The sequence below is a fragment of the Odocoileus virginianus genome, unplaced genomic scaffold (assembly GCF_023699985.2).
Source record: "Odocoileus virginianus isolate 20LAN1187 ecotype Illinois unplaced genomic scaffold, Ovbor_1.2 Unplaced_Scaffold_4, whole genome shotgun sequence".
NCBI classification, from domain to species: domain Eukaryota; kingdom Metazoa; phylum Chordata; class Mammalia; order Artiodactyla; family Cervidae; genus Odocoileus; species Odocoileus virginianus.
This window is the reverse complement of record NW_027224266.1, coordinates 3,857,191-3,874,813: the sequence shown is the minus strand read 5'-3', so window position 1 is coordinate 3,874,813 and position 17,623 is coordinate 3,857,191. Positions and strand designations below refer to the sequence as shown.

Here is a 17,623-nt window from a genome sequence, read left to right as displayed (position 1 = left end):
AACTGTCTTAAACTTCTGTACTGAATACTCTGGGATAGGATCTTCACCCAAGAGACCAAGACTCCCAGATTTCCACACCAAGTTCCATCTAGGCAGTGATTCTCCTCATCTGAACACCTAACACATACATGCCAGGCCACGCACTGAGTGCTCTACACATAGGCAAAGTCAATAGGTTCTCTCTGTTTTGTAGCTAGGAAAACAGGCTCAGAATGGCCTGGGAGTCTTATCCAAGAGTAGGCGCTCTTTCCAGACTGGACCCAGGTCTGCTTGCTTCTCAGTTGGAGCTGCCAGAGTTGGGAGAGGAGAGGATTCTGTGGTGCAGGAAGCACGCAGTTAACTCTGTGGCCCTGCTTGGGTGGCATAGAAGTTGGTACAGAGTTGTCAAAATCCTATCATGTTTGCATGAAGGAAACATAGCCTAACAATTTTAATGGCACTGAAAAAAAGTATAAGATATGGGAATAAGATATGAAAGCACAATTCTGGAGTTTTTACTGTATAATCATGGAAAGCTGAAGATAAATTTAAGGATCTTGTCCTTTTGATATAGTTGTTTAGGAGTTTTTATGATTTATTTTATCTATAGTGGGTTCCCAGTTTTAATACTAGACATCAATTTCAGTTTTTACATAATGCAAATATCTGTAGCATATATTTTTGCTAACTCTAACGGTCTTTGCATCTGTTGAGAGATTAGGCCTGACATTTGTCATTCTGAATTTCAGTGATGTGCAGATTTAAATAGTTTTAAACTTTGTTCTCTTTGGTCTTTTAGTTTTTAAAAAACAATTATTAGTTTATCAAAAACATTTTATGAAATGAATGTATATTTGGCAAAAGACACATATACTTTTTTGTACAGAAAAGATCTTTTTAGCAAATTTGTTAGATTAGTCATTAAAATACCCATATGTTGATTTATCTTCCATATCATAAATATGCATAAAGTAAGATTTAGCATACCAATGATGTCCTTAGAAATTGTATTAATAATAATCATAATCTTAAAATTTTTCAGAAGAAAATATTTTTGAAGGAATCAGGTTATATAGATGAATTCTGCTTTATTTCAAATGTTTTATAAAGTAGTTTATGATATTCAGATACTCTAATGTGCTTTTTCCCTCTGATCTGTTAAATGTAATTCACCATATCCCCCCAAATTGAGTTTATATAAACTTTTGAAGAGCAAAACTAATGTTTTAATGAGAAAAGATGTTAATTCTCCTTTGCTGAGAATATATTTGGGTTTAACAAATCATATCTACATTTGATAAAATTTGTTGTTATAAGGATATTTAGAGCCTTAAGATAATTTTGATAGTCCATTAAAAGATAAATTCATTACTAGTGAATATTAATCCTAGGATCAGAGTGAAATTTTATGCTTAGAAAGGCTAACACTTTTTTTTTAAATGTCTTTTAGTTAAGGAGCAGAATGTGTGACTTTAAAAGCTACACTATAAAATGTGGATAAGGTATCCTGGACTCATCTTGAAACTGATAAAATTTAAGTATTACAAGTTTACCTTACTAAGACCCTTTTAGTACCTTCCTAAGAACATGGTAGCTCGCAGAACTGGTCTTCACAAAGCACTGATAATCTTCCAAATATTTCTCTATCAGCGTAGTTGGTTTATATAGCATTAGCAATGGACTGTGACACATAAGGAAACTTATTAATGTGTCATGCTTGGGTGGTGTGATATTCTGGTTAATTGAGGCACAACACATTTGATAGATGATATAGATTAATTCTACTTTATTCCATTTGCTTTTAGCAAGGACACATCTGTAAAAAGTGTAGGTGGTATGCACCCTTCAGAATTCTTTCATTTAGGCACTGTAAAATGTTTTGACTAATCTCTCACTTGACCAATCCAAAATTTCTGTCCAGAAACCAAACCAATAACTCTAGTGTTACCACAGTTTGCCCCAAAATTCAAAAAAAGTTATTACTTCTAGTGAGTTAAGCTACAATCAGACAAATCTAGAGGAAAAATAAATTTCCCTCTAACCCTCACAGTTTTAAGAAACAAGCAGTGCTGTATTTGACAGTAAACATATTTTAAAAAGATAATAACCTGGATTTCAAATGTGAACTTTGATTAGAATTTCTAATAAGCTTGTGTTGTTTTTGAAAAAGTTTAAAATCCCCTTCATAAATTAACAGGACTTATATAGCTATAAACTTGAAATTACTTAACAATCAACTCACTTGCCCCTTGGAGTAAAAGCACAAGATTAGCAGGTTTTTGTTTGAAACTAGGTCAATGGGTTAAGCATACTTTCTCAGTTAATTTAAAATCTTTTTCTACATGTTTCCTTTTTGCTGACCTCTCCCTTCCAGCCCCTTGGACTGGGATGATTGTAATTAATACATGTACAGTTCTTTAAAACTCACCTAGGGTATTTTTCTCAAGTCTTCTGCACTTTGTGTATAGATAGGAATGTTCTTATTTTCCACCTTTGATTTGCATTTACTCCAGGTTCAGGTTCCTGGAGAGTGCTGGTAGTCTAGGTGTTGACTGGTGTTCATCCCGTGAAAGAGACTATCTTAAGCTGACAGGAACCTACTAAAATTGGAGTTAAAAAATTCAACCTTACGTGCTGATTTTCCTTTTAAATAAAAGGGGGATGAAAACAAAAGCACAGAATTGGAAATTAACTGTAGTAAAAGGAAGGGAAGACATGTAATGGGGATATCATGTTTACCTGTAAAAGGAGAAAATTTTTTTAATGAATGGGGAAAATTAAGGGAAAAAAACCATGATAAACAGAAATCTAAAAGGATCAGAGAAGTCAGAAAGTGGAGAAAAAGTTAGGAGCAGGAAAGGAAACACAGGGGCTTATTAAGATTTTAGGCTTTAAAGTTTTAATTCTCAAATGTAATACTTACCCAGAAAATGTTCTGTGTCATAGGTAAGCCTTGCTCATTCAGAGGTTAGTTTTAGGATTAAACTTTGGACTTTGCTTCTGCTCTTCCATATTTATAAATAAGATATTTACGTAGTTGAGTGTATTTCCATAAATAGGAGAAAAGTGTGTAAAAAAGTTTCGAATTCTAGAAGTTAGTTGTATTCTCTATATATTAATATAAGCAAATGATAAGATGTTCTTAAGTCTTTCAAAATTTTCTACCTTTAGGCTTGTGTACTCGTAATTTCTAGTGGTGCTGTATTACTATTGCATCAAAATGGGAAGGAAATTAAACTTTCTAAGCACATTTATTTATTTATTTATTTGGCCGCACAGTGGGGCTTGTGGGATCTTAGTTCCCTGACTAGGGATTGATGCTAGGCCCTTGGCGGCGAAAGCTCCAAGTCCTCACAACTGGACCACCAGGGAGTTCCTTAAGCACATTTATTTATAATTAATTTTTTTTGGAGTATAGTTGATTTACAGTGTTATATTAGTTTCTGCTGTATAGCAAAATGAATCAGTTATACATATATATATCCACTCTTTTTAGATTCTTTTCCCATATAGGTCATTATAGAGTATTGAGTAGAGTTCCCTGTGCTATAGTGTGTAGATGTCAATCCCAATGTCCCAGTTTATTGCCCATCTATCCTCTTGGTAACCATAATTTGTTTTCTACATGTCAAAAACGTTTATTTTTGAGTTAAACATTTTTCACTGTCTAGAAAAGTTGAGCAGATAAGAGGACTCACCAGATTGTGCTGAAACTCTTATTAGAATATTGTCCTCAGGGAGTCCTCTCCCTTGCTCCCGTTTGCCCTGGTCGCTTGCCTTCTGAAGCTCTGTCAATATTTTAGACTCTGCTTGGAGAAGACAGGATGGGTAAATCCTTTTTTAAAATTTGCCTTTACCATTTGGCATTTGACTGCAATTATAGTATTACTAAGAGGATTTGTGCTTAGCAGGAACTGATATTTTTAAAATAGCCTTATCCCTGGTCATTATTCAGTTTTTCAGGACAAAGGGATTAATTAAAGGCCTTTTGCAGCTAGCTTTTTTGTGATGATTTTGTTTCACATAAATCAGGATCAACCTCAGTTCTGAGCATGATTTTATAAGTAGACTTCTGATATCAGGATAGATGCTTTTGCAGTATAACATATAAAGATTTCCACATTTTACTGAATATAAAAATCAATATCAAATGTAGCTGTGGTTCCCAAAGACATAATTTGTTTTCCCACTAAAGTTCCATGACAGTCACTGCTTTATTTCTGGGTATTTGAGAATACTGGATCATGTAGGAAGGATGATAAAACTGACAGCTAGGACTCAATCTTCCTTCCACATGACACCTTATACTCATCATTCCAAAAATTAGGTTAGTAGTTTTGAATGTGGGAAGGGCCGGAGAGATGTCTGTTCATGCAGCGTACTCCTTTTTATAATGGGAAAATACCTAAAACTGGAGGCTTGTCCATGGTCACACAGTGGCCTGTGCAGTGTCAAGTCTTAGACCTGGGATCTTGAGTTCAGAGGTTATTCTAACCCTCAGTCCCCACCCCTTCTACCTCCTCACAACTGGATAAACTAATAAAAGACATTTTGTTTTGATTTAGTATAAGTGTATTGGGCATTTAAAAAATCCTTTCGGAAGGTGAAACAGCTGATAATACCTTAGTTGGCTGAAAATGTAAAATAATTTTTTAGAGTGTACCCCTTTTTAGTAGATAATTTTTAAATTGTAGATTTTTAATTTAAAAAATAGTAAGCTCTATGGAAATGCCTGTTTTAATTGTATTGCCTGTTTCAATTTTAATTCTTTCAAAATTAAGAATAATATAAACAAATTACCTTTAAAAGTTAAAAATTTAATAAGTGGATTATACAACATTTTGACAGTGTGGGGAGAATCATGGAATTTTTACCCAGTGGTAATGGCTAGCTAATAATTCTTTGACTTAATAAATATATTTCTAGGAACCACATTTAAAATTATTAATTTCTCACATTTTCTCAATGTGCATGCACACAATTACAGTAAACTAAAAGATTATTAGAGGAGGAAATGGCCAATTTAAAATTTTTAGATCACTGTTTTTAAGAGATAATAAATACTTTCACTTCAAAATGCTTTTCATAACACAATTTTTAAAGTATCAAAGCACGAAAAGTGATAATATATTCTTTCCAAGTTTCAAAATAATACAGCTTTTTAAATCCTAGAAAGGATAAGGAAAGTAGTTCAGAACATGAAAGAAGTGTCGTCCTTCCCATATTCTTTCTTTTGAGAGCCACTGATACATACAGATAGGTAAACTGTTTCATGAGGAGCCAATGATGAGAGAAATGCTTTCTCTGTGAAAAGGTGAGCCACACATTTCTTTTTGAATAGTCCCCTTCATTAATGCATTTTGAGTGATTGCATTCACGGAGAAGGTTTCGGCCCTACGCTTTCTGTTCTAAAGCAGAGTATCTGTAATTACTTTGTCTAGGATTATCAGTGAGGCATTAATTTCCTGTTTCTGCCATGAAAGGAGAAGCTAGTTATATTTATGGATTTTGTGTGGTTTTAGAGTAAAATTGCAGCGATACGTAGCCCAGAGAAAAGGGCAAGGTAGATCTAGAACTTCTAGCCTTGGCAGAGAGAAGTGTGAGCTAAACTTGTTCGGTTAGAAGATCTCTTACGGTATAACAGCTATCTCAAAAGGCACAACTTCCAGTGTGGTGGACTTAGAGGCAGAGCAAATCGGGTAAAGGTGTAACTTTGACTGGGACTTCAACATAGTGCTCAAGTGGTGCTTGTAAACCCATTGGAACCCAGATATCAAAGGAGCACAATAGAATGAATAGGGAAAGAACAAAGGGGCCAGAAGAGTGGGTATAAACAAAGAAAGACTCAGAAATAGACTGTAGGAATCCATTAAGCTGGTCCCGTTCGATGTGATCTGCAAGAACCTGGGGTTGGAAGGTGGAATGCCATTACAGGCCATGGTGCCTAGTCCTCATGAGACACTGGATAGGTGGTCACACCTGAAGTTCCTTCAGTGGCAGTATGGTTAGACTCAGAGGTACTGCTCTTGACTTTGGGAACATGCACCTGTACCCTTTTTACTAGAGCCCCTGTGAAAAGCAAAGTCCCTCACGAGCTCATTAGTAAGTATATGTTGTACACATATTAAGTACATTTTCCTCCTGCATAGATTACTGACTGTGAGTCCATTTTTATTTTTTGAGATTATGTATACAGCTCTGCAGGTTTTGTCATTTGACATTTTAAATGTCTGTGTTACTGCATATGGATTAATCTCATTCTTTTCGATTGCATATGTTATATACCAGAGTTTGTTTAATCAGTTTCATATTGATATGTGAGTTATGCCCAGTTTTTGTGCTCTTACAAATAATAATGCAGTGAACATCCATTAAGTTGTCAGTCCTGGTTACAAAGCTTTTCCTTATTTTGGCCTAAAATCTTTCTTTTAGCGTCTACTTACTGGTCTTGAAAACAGGTGCCATTTTTCTCCTGCATCTTCTCTTGAATTGAAACATTCCTAGTCTGACCACTCTTCCTATGATTTGGATCCCTTTGCTGTCTTCTGGACATGATCCACTTTGTCATCTAAAGTACAGTGGTAATAAATAAATAAATAAAGGAAAGCGGTGGAATTGAGCACTGTCTTAGTTGTGGTTTCACCTGAGCAGATAGGGTAGGGTTGTCTGTTCTTTTAATTTGGTCCACAATTTTATTAGTTCTGAAGACTCATATCACATTTTTGGTTCGTAGTGAGGGTAGAGTGAGTTAAAAGCTTTACGTTTGAAGTTTGTGGATCCCTGGAGCATTTGATAAAAGCTATGGACTTCCCACCTCCCACCCTAAATGCATTAACACAGTCATTGTTGGAACTTCAGGTGTTTCATGGGTCCCTAGTGTTTCTGTTTTCTTTATGATTAGGCTTTGTTGATTACTTTGCCAAAGTCATAAGTTCTCTCATTCTCTATCAGTGTTGTTACAGCATCAAAAATTAAACTAGAAATGGTCAGTCTTGGCATTACTTGGTGAGTCTGTGTTGCCTCCTGGTTTGTAGTGCTTTCTTAGATGCAAGTGCTAATAGTTTTTCACAGTTCAGGATCAGCCTCTAGCTAACTGGTCTGTAGTTCGGAGATCTGTCTGGTTTCTAGTCCTCTCCTATTTTTCATGATTCCACACAGATTACAGAAAGCAATTAAGCAGCCTTATCTGCAAAGCCTCCTAGGATCCCAGGACGTGACTTGCGAGATCAAATGACTTGAACTCAGTGAGAATATCTAGCTGGTTTTTCTTTTTTTCTCAGCCATCTTGGATTTAAGTTTCTTCTTAGTCATTATGTTTGATCTTCAGATTGAAAATAATATTCTTAGCCGAGAATGGAAATAAGATAGGAGGCTGTTTCTCTTTATCTTTGTAAATATTACATTAACTATGTCACCCAGGGAGGAATTCACTTTTTTCTCTCTCTCTCTTTTTTTTTTTTTTACTTTAGCCTCTAAAATGCCATTTATTCACAATCTGGCACTTTGTAAAGTCACAATTCATCTTTAGGCTTTAGCTTTGTTCACAATATTCTTAAAGCTCCATTTCATTGTTCATAATACTTGGTTTATATGCCTGTTTTTTTTTTTTTTTTACCATCTGTTGTAAATGGTTTTTTAACATCTGAATTCCAGAAAGCTCTCTGTGCAGCACATCAGATTTTTTAGATGCTTTCCCCTTTTCTTCCCCTCATCAGTGTGTTTTGCAGTTATGCAGTCAGCATTATACTTTTGAGAGCCTCCAAGCTTTCTCAAGCTTCCTTACACAGTTTCTGATCTTGGAATTGATCCTAATTTTCCTTTGAAAATCTTGAAATCTGACTATGCAATATGGGCAGCATTCCCCTTCCTTTTCTTTCTTGATCTCCAGACAATACGGCTGCTTCCATTAAAGCTTCCTCCTACTTGCATGTCACCAGTCATGCTTTCCTGGTGAAGATTAGGTACAAAGTATCAGTTTTTCTAATTTCTCGTCCAGTTTCTGGAAGACTGAATTTTTACACAAACCAAAAGCACATCATCAGATGCACTAATGTAAACTAAGTGATACTTAAACAGATGTCCCCTGGTCAGTAATAATAGCTAATAGCAGCTGTAATGTTTTCTACACAGCCACATGACAGGCACCATACTAAGTACTTTCCACATAGCATTATCCTGCCCATCTCCTACCTTAGGGTTATGAGGTTTAGGTGATATTGTTGTCCCAATAATACAGATGAGGAAATAGGCTTAAGAATGTTGAGTCACTTGGCCAAAATCACACAGCTTGTGAGCGGGAAAGTCAGAAATTTCCTAAGTCAAATTCTTAATCACTGTACTGGGCTGTTTGATGCGGTTCTTAATTACTATGCTGATTCTATTACTTTAAAACTTGTGTAACTGTCAGTCTGCTGGTTGTGCACAGTAGGCACTTAAATATTTAATTTGAGATTTATGTTTCTTGTTGATTTCCAGGATATTACCTTTTAGCTCTTAGAAATCAATAAGAAAAAGATGAGAAAAATAGGTGAGGCACACTATTAGTTCATAGAAGAAACAAATGGAAAATGAAGATTTGAAAAGATGTCTCTTTCAGACATTTATGATGGTTTTAGGAGACCCATTGTTTGACGAGATTCTGTAAATGTGACTCATGAAAAAGAATGCAAAAATCTGGAATACCAGAAATAATCACTATTAACACAAGCAAACATATACAAAATTTTATTTAATTGGGATACCAGAGTACTATTGCCTTTTAGAAAATATATTGTGATCACTCCATGGTAACAAATAGTCTGTTTTAACTGTTTATATGTGAAGTAAAAGTAGTAGAGGATAAGACCTCAGATCTTAATCATTTTTCTCTTTACTGAAATTGTTTACCATTATTATTTACTATCTTTTCTCTTAGAGGGACCATTAGACTAATTCATTGAAACATGTTAAGTGGTTTTTTTTTTATTAATAAGTGTGTCATTTAAAGAGTTTTCTAAAGAGTGATGGAAGCAGTGTTATAATATACTAGAAATTGAGCCTTGGAATAAGACTGTCCTGGTTGAAGGTTCAGCTCCCAGCTCTACTAGTTTTAGTCATGTAAATAATTTGGGCAAGTCACTTAACATTCTAAGCATCAGTTTTCTCACTAGGAGAATGGTTACCACTCTCTCAGAGGAGGAATAATTTAACTTGATATGCACACATAAAGCACCTGTTTCTGCAGTAATGTTAGTTTTCTCTGTTTTACAAAGACATGGAGTTCTCGATCTTTTTTGTGCCATTTACCCCTGGACTAGTCTGGCAAGACCCATGGAAGGACCCTTCCCCCTCAGAATAGTGATTTTAAGTACATAAAATAAAATGCTTAGGATTACAAAGGAAGCCAACTATATTGAAATACAGTTATCAAAATACTCAAGTAAACATCTGTAGTGCTTTCTGTTTCAGATATGTTTTTTTGGACTATGATGGGAAGTGAATGAGAAAGATAGAAGGGAAGAGAAAGGAGAGATGCAAAGAGGGAAAGCAAGTTCATAAATACATATGCCTGGTTTTGACTCTCTCCCAAGCTGTCATCCCAGATTTCCAACAGGCTCCTAGACATTTCCGCCTCAGCATCCTACTAGCAATTCACATTCATCACCAGTGAAGTTGAATGCCTCTCCCAAACCAGCTTCCTTGTTTCCCTTATCAGTACCACTCTCCCTATCACCTACTTCTAAATCCTCAAATCACATTTGAGTCCTGTTTCTTCATCTTATCTCTACTTCAAATCAGCCACGAACTTCTGTCAATTTTTTCTCCACAGTGTCTAATTCTACCATCCAAATACTAACCCTCTTACTTCATCCTTGTCATTATGATACAGGCTCTTTCTGCTTGGTTTCCAACTTCCTACCTCTTTCACAAAATATCCCCTGAATGTTTTGGACCAGTTTGAAAGTTCTATAGCACTCACAGATGTGCTATACAGCTTCATACTTAACTGTCAATTGCCTCATTTGCTTAAAACTGGTAAATGTGTATTTTTTTTATTTCCCCAAATATATTCTAAGTTCTTTGAGTGAATGAACCACATTTTCTGCTTTTTAAAAAAAATCTCCCCACAGTAGTTAGCATAATACTTAAAATTGTCATAAGATCTTAGCAATCATAATTAGGTAGTTCCAACTCCAAAAACAAAGGAAAAAGTTTGACCTTTTGTTGTCAACTGAACTATTACTGTAGGAGTTGATGATACTAGACCAAAATTTTATGTCTAAAACCAACTGAGAATTTTTTTGTGTCTTTAAATTTTTACCAACTCACTACAAACAAACTCACACCAAACAACTTAATTCCTTAGATTATTCAGTCATGGTTGTTCTTACAGTGTTCCTTATGGTTAAGAAAACCATGGCCAAGGTTTCCTCTGCTGTGAAACCTCTGCTTGTCCTTCTATAGACACCACTTTGTAGCCTAGGGCCTGACATAGACTAATAACATTTTGTTAGAGGAATTTAGCTTGTGCCTAGAGAATAACTTGTTTACTTGAAAAAGATTGGGAATGTGCATTAATTACTACAAATACAAATTACAAAAACAAATATGAGAGATTTGTTAAAAATAAAAAGAAAGCATATGATCTTAACAGGAAGTCAGTTTTAGGAAAGTAGCTTAAAATCATAAGCTAATCTTAGTGGGCTTTGATATTTTGCCATTGATGTTCTTCTCTTTTTTTTTGGTGTTAAATTCTTTTACTTGTATTCTTAGGTTAAGACATCAGAATTTTACAGATACTCTCGACAGCTGCGCTATGAAGTTGAGCAAGCATTGAATTACTTTCAGAACATTCACCAGCAGCCTCTGTTGGATATGAAATCAAGCCGCATCCGCTCTGCCAAACCCCAAACTACAGTATTCCGAGGCATGATTGGACATAGCATGGTTAACAGTAAAATACTTCTCTTAAAGAAACCAAGAGTCTGGTGGGAACTAGAGGGCCCACAAGTACCTCTGCGTCCGGACTGCCTTGCTATCGTCAATAACTTCGTGTTCTTGTTGGGCGGGGAAGAGCTGGGCCCAGATGGCGAATTCCATGCTTCTTCCAAAGTGTTTAGATATGACCCAAGACAAAACTCTTGGCTCCGAATGGCAGACATGTCTGTGCCACGTTCAGAATTCGCAGTTGGTGTTATTGGGAAGTTTATTTACGCTGTAGCAGGCAGAACCAGAGATGAGACTTTCTATTCAACTGAGAGATATGACATCACCAATGATAAATGGGAATTTGTGGATCCTTATCCAGTTAACAAATATGGACATGAGGGGACAGTGCTTAATAACAAGTTGTTTATCACTGGTGGAATCACCTCATCTTCCACCTCCAAGCAAGTATGCGTGTTTGACCCCAGTAAAGAAGGGACCATAGAACAGCGGACCAGGAGAACACAAGTAGTTACCAACTGTTGGGAGAATAAGAGCAAAATGAATTATGCCAGATGCTTTCACAAGATGATTTCATACAACGGCAAGCTTTATGTCTTCGGTGGTGTCTGTGTGATCTTGAGAGCCTCTTTTGAGTCTCAGGGATGCCCTTCCACAGAAGTGTACAACCCAGAGACTGATCAGTGGACCATCTTGGCATCCATGCCAATTGGTAGAAGTGGCCATGGTGTGACTGTGCTGGACAGACAAATAATGGTTCTTGGAGGCCTTTGCTACAACGGTCATTACAGCGATTCTATTCTCACCTTTGATCCGGATGAAAACAAGTGGAAGGAAGATGAGTACCCGCGGATGCCCTGCAAGCTGGATGGTTTACAAGTATGCAACCTGCATTTTCCAGAATATATTCTGGATGAGGTCAGACGTTGCAACTGATGACATCTTTCTCCCTTCAGAAAAGCCAAACAAAATCCATTTGCGACAAAGTAGTTAATTAAAAAACATAAGAAAAACCTCACCAGTTTTACTATCAAAGCCATTGGTCTAATATCGTAAAAATGTTTTCATTCTGTGCTAGCATCCTTTTTTTTTCTTTTTAGTGGCCTCAAACTCATGCAATAAGTCAGTTGTAAGCGCTAGCTCTTGAAACTACTTCCAGAAGCAGTTTAATAGAACAATTCACTTATCTGGGAAGTTGATGTTATGCTTTAAACATTTCTTTCAAATGTCAGTGTAGGAGTCATGCATCTTCTAAGAGAAGACCTGATAAGTGTCACTGGATGTAATTTCAGTTCCTATCTCTAGCTGAAATCTTTTTGAACATTTATTTCAGTGTATTTTAGTCTGTTAGACTTTTTGATTTTATTATTTAAGTTTAAAACTCTTGACCTTTTTGCATGGCTTTTTGCTGAAAACGCAAAAGTATAAATTTTCTACAAGATTAACTTTTTTATATTCAGAACACTATTTCTAAGCTGCCTTCTCTTATCTGCATTGTGTTAGTGAAAGCATATCCATACTTGCTTACATCTTATGAATATATAAGGCACATCCCCTTTTATGCGTGGTTAGGATTCTATATTTTTAAGCTAGTGCACTTGCACACACGGTTTGCCATACGTGTTGTATTTTAGATGTAACGTCTTTTCATGTATTAACATTTTTAGAAAGATAATAACTGGAGTCCTCGTTTCGTATCAGAGTAGCCTATCTTCAGTCCATACTGATTCAGTAATATTCAAACTCCTTATATTCCTGAAACGTATGGTTTTATGAAAGTTAACATTTTATGTTTTACTTTCAAAAGAAAACATTAGTGTTCCTTATCGATGTATGTCTTCTTTTTGAAAATGTTTTTCTTTGCAGTCTGTTTAATGTTACCCTGTTTTTAGTGAGAATTGGAGTGGTATGTGACAAGGCCTGGCCCTGCAGCGTGCAAGCACTTTTAAAGAGAACTTAGGTAATACCAGACTCCTAAATAAAGGCCCCTTCAAAGTAAGTGCAACTCCCATTCTTTGCATTCAATAAGGCTGCTGCATCTGTTATTGAATGGAAAGTAGCAACTTGTGGAAAATTTGAGCTCAGTTTTGACTTAGAGGTAAGGAATAGAATTAATTAATTAATCTCAACTGGTCATATCTTCTTGTTTATTTAGTACAAAATATTTAGCAGCACTGGGGATTTAAGCCCTCAGCTTTTATTTACTGAAAGCTATTAGCATGAAGGATAGTAACCTCCAAGTTCAGAGTGGATCAAGAATAACTGTTCAAAATCATGGATCAAGAATAACTGTTCAGAATCATGGATCAAGAATAACTGTTCAAAATCATGGATCAAGATAACTGTTCAAAAAGTGTTTTAGGATTAGCCGCACCTTTCAACTCAAAGGAAAAACATATAGTTGTCAAAATTAAGCAAGAATAACCAGGGAGTGGATCATTCAAATTGATGTCATTTTATCCTGAGTAGAGTCTATATCTGATACTACGCTGGCAAAACTTGCCAGATCTTAGATGTTGGTGCAATATTGCAATGCCTTCTATACGGCTGTTGTAAAAAGTTTTGAGTTTCACTTTTTTTTTTTCTTTCTTTCTTTCTTTTTTTTTTTTTTTTTTTTTTTTGCTGCTGCCACCACTGAACATAAAATGGAAGCGCGAAATCATGGAAATGTGAAGATTTGTTTCATTTTTGTGATTAAAATAGACAACTGAAAAAACCTGATTTTAAAACTCCACGGCTTGAGGCATTTGAGTTTAAGAAACAGTCAGGTACAGAAGTAGTTTTTTTTTTTTTTAAAGCAAAACATTGGGATTGGTTTTAGAAATCAGGTTAATATTCTTCGTGTATGAGACAGATTTTTATTAAGTGGTCCTGTCATTTAGTTTTTAAAAATTAAATTTGATACCTTGTTTCCCATGGTTATATGGGTAAAAGTCTTTTTATACATCTGAAAAATCATTTTTAATCATTGTACTTTTGAAAACTAGGAATTAGGTGAGCCATTTGATTCTGTTTCTCATGAATTAGTTGGTGTAGTGATTTATATGTGTGCTATCTTGCTTTAAAGGAAATAACAATAATGTCTTCATTATTTTCCTCATTGTTGTCTTTTGCTGAAAAAGACTGAGACAGGGTACCCCTATCAGGCTTTTACACTCCCATGGTGGTTCTCTTTAATTGCTTAGATATGACTCGTAGCCCTAGTTAAAGTAAGATGGAATAAACAATTGAATATTCTTGGTCTTCATTGTAAAAGCACAAGGCCAAGATGAAAGTTCATGTTTTGGAAAATTTGTGAAATCTTAACTTGAACTAATTCTGGGTTCAGCTTCACACGTGAGTCATGTCTGACCTGATGTTAGCTGTAATCAGTTTTGAGCTTTAAGAATAGTTGTTATTGCTTGGGTTCTGAATGTATGAGAAAACTCTTCTGTTTATTTGTAGTGCTGACTTAGGTTATTTTAAATCCATGATTAACGTACATTCCCTTTTAAAATTATGGTTTAATTGCTGAAAGATTTATTTTTGTTAGACTATGGAAAATTTTTTCATAGAATTTTTTTCGAGTTTATTTTTTGTGTGCTTCATTTGGAACCATTTTTGTTTATATACATTGTATGTGCTCAAAGTAGTTTTTTTTTAAATTCAGTAAGAGATTTAAAACTACAGTGTAACACGCTGTGATCTTTGTGTGTTAATTTTCATTTTACATTTTAAATGCCAGACTTTACAAAAATAGCTGATCTTTATTAATTGCATCTTAATTAGAAACATTTGTTCTCTTCCATGTCTTTGACCTTCTAAGTTTTTATTTTAGTCTGCTTAACGAAAATCCTTGCACTACACCCTTTTCATAAAATTCAAGATTCTCACATTGAAGGTTTTGTATTGGAAGAAATACTACTGGTTTTTAAAAAGCAAGGCTTAATTAATAGAATTATTAGCATTTCTTGAGACAGCTTTCTGTGTCCTCATTACTCTGTGTGAGTGTTACTATAATTTGTGAAATATTGACTGAGCCCTTCACTTATCTTTTCTGAAGCAGCACCTTTGGACACCTCATTCTGGGAAGCCTGCTCAAGTTATAGTAAAGGACACACACATTTGTGTGGGGAGAAGTGATAAAAAATGGAGAGTTGTGTCTTAATTACATGAAACTAAGCTTTAAAATATTTTATAACAAATTATTTGAGCTGCATAATCTAAACATGTCAAACGTTCAGTGGGACTATTTTTATATATGTATATGTGGTTGTAGGTCATAACATTTCAGTTTATAATATAAATTGTTATTTCAGTTTATAAGCTATCTCTCAGAAAAGACTAGCTCTTTTGAGAATACATAATTTAAAGTTTTAGAGTGAAGTAAAACACAACATAGATAATAGTGTAAATTAGATATAAATGAGGGCTATATGGCAGTAAAACTGCTAGTGCCATTTTTCCTCTTTGTCTATTACACATTTTTTATTTTATTTTTTTTGTACTCTGAACATTTTTAGGGATCATACATTCTATCAGATTAGAGTTGGTTTGGGAATAAGTATCTTCTAAAAAGAGATTTATCTTAAAAATGAAATTCCTGAAAAATTAGTTTATCAAGAGTTTATAAAGTCAAATATTCCATAGACATAGACTGGAATAGGTAAACTCATGAAAGTCATATCCTTTCAGTATACCAGTATAACTTCAATATTAAATGAGTAACATTGAGAGAATGCCATCAGCTTTGTTCCCCCTTAATATTGGATTTTCGTTTTACATCTTTGGGAACAACTACATTAAGAACCTTATTAATCAGTATATCAGTAAGGATTAGGTGTTTGCTTTCGGAAAGAATGTTCCAGTGAGGTGATCAGAGAGGTTATTTTCTACCTAACTTGTTTATGCCCTATACCTCTTGGGCATACTTTGTCTATAGAAGAAATATTTTGACCTTTAGGTACATTTTGGGCCAGTAGTCAAGTAATCCTAGGACTGATTTAAAAATCTTAGACTAATTTAAGGTTTGCCTTTTATACCTATTTTGAAAGCCTTTACATTTCTGTCAGGTAATTTTTCCCATGCCGTGAATATAAAACATGTTTATGCTATCCATTCTGTTTTTAAATTGAAAAAAATGTTAAAAGTGTTTATGAAGAAAAGTTTAAATAAAATATTTTCAATCTTTAAAATATACTTCATCTCTTATTATTTACTATCTTGATATAATCTATCACTTTCAAAGTCACTCATGACTTGATTAACAGTATACATTTTATTTTCCTTCAACCTGCCAGGGAAGTGCCACAAAAATGTAATTTCTACTGATGCTTTCAGCCACAGATTGAAATGAGAGCATTTGAGTGAAATTATTTACACTTACATGCAATGGAAATTTTATAATGAAGCCAAGTAATTAAAGTTCCATGAGCAGAGTTTTGCAGAATGGAAATAGAGAGCTAATAGCATTTATAAGCCCTCAAGCTTTAGTTTGGTGATTTTTTTATTTTCTTTAGCATTTATGCTTCATTGTTCTTAAAGGCATTTCTGAAATTAGGGAACCCAGCAGAAATGAATCTGCTACAACACAAGCACTTGGGTATTTTTAGGCACATATGTGCCTTCTTTAAAACGGACTCCGGAGAACGACAGGATTCCCTGGATCTTGGCCTCAAGCCACCTTTCTAGCCTCTTTTCTTATCACTTCCTGCACTCCTTTCTGTTGTGATCTTTGTATGTTAATTTCCAGCTTCAAATCACTTGCCTTCTTTTCCCTTTCCTGCTTGCAAAATCCATTTATTTTGCAAAGCCCAACTCTAATGCTCTTCTCTCCTACTGAAACCTGTGTTACTTCCATTGAATTAATTGCCTCTTCTGTACTCAACACATTTATAGCTCTTATTTCATTTTGCATACTAGTTGGGTATAATTCCTTCCACAATTAGATCATAATCTCCTTGGATGAAGGGACTGTCTTTTATTCCTTTTTGTACCCTCATATCTAGCGTGATACTTTTTGTACATAATAGGCACTGAGCTAAATGTTTATCGCAGCATGTGACTAATTCTACCTGAGCTATAGAAAGATGCTGTAGACATTCAGAAGAGGGAGACAATATAGTTCCCCAAGGTTTTTGTCTGTGCTTTTTTCTCAAGTCTACTGCCTGTCCAGTTTCACCCACAGCTATGGCTTCACCTACCACTTTTATTCTAATATCTTGTAAATCTGTATTTCTCAACCGAGAAATATCTCCAACTATCTCATGAACATGTCTTACATGCTTTATAGGAATCTCAAACTGAACAAGTGCAAACCTGAATGCATTATCTCCCTCCCTGCAAACTTGCCCCTTGTCCTGTATTTTCTGTATTATTATGTAGCTCTATCACTGCCTGAGATCGTTCCAAGTCAGAAACCTGGAATTGTTTACCCTTGCCTCTCTCCCACTTCTCCCCAACATCTTAGTTCATCTACTGTTATCACTGCCCTCACCTCTCTGTCCATACTGTCCTCTTGGAGCTTTCTCTCCAATCTTCTACCTCCACAACCCATTTTCTACTTTGCTGCCAGAGGGAGCTTTCAGAAGGTTAATCTGGTCCTGAGATTCAGCAGCATTTAATAATCTCCCTTCACCATGGGAAGAAGATCCAGACTCCCTAGCATGCCCTTCGGACCTGTTCAGTCTCTCTTGTGCCCAATTCTCCAGCTATGCACGATGCTGGGAGTTCCCTGAAT

At 35.3% G+C, this 17,623-nt stretch overlaps 1 protein-coding gene across 1 annotated transcript in view; it reads left to right on the top strand.

Annotated features, from left to right (window-relative positions):
* The window catches only part of KLHL15 (kelch like family member 15), a 33,403-nt gene extending 17,324 nt beyond the window's left edge, over positions 1-16,079 (top strand). The window contains exon 4 of the mRNA XM_020903062.2: positions 10,732-16,079. Within this exon, the coding sequence (XP_020758721.1) occupies positions 10,732-11,841 (1,110 nt within the window). The 3' untranslated portion in view covers positions 11,842-16,079. The remainder of the gene's footprint in view (positions 1-10,731) is intronic.
* The last annotated feature ends 1,544 nt before the right edge of the window (positions 16,080-17,623 follow it).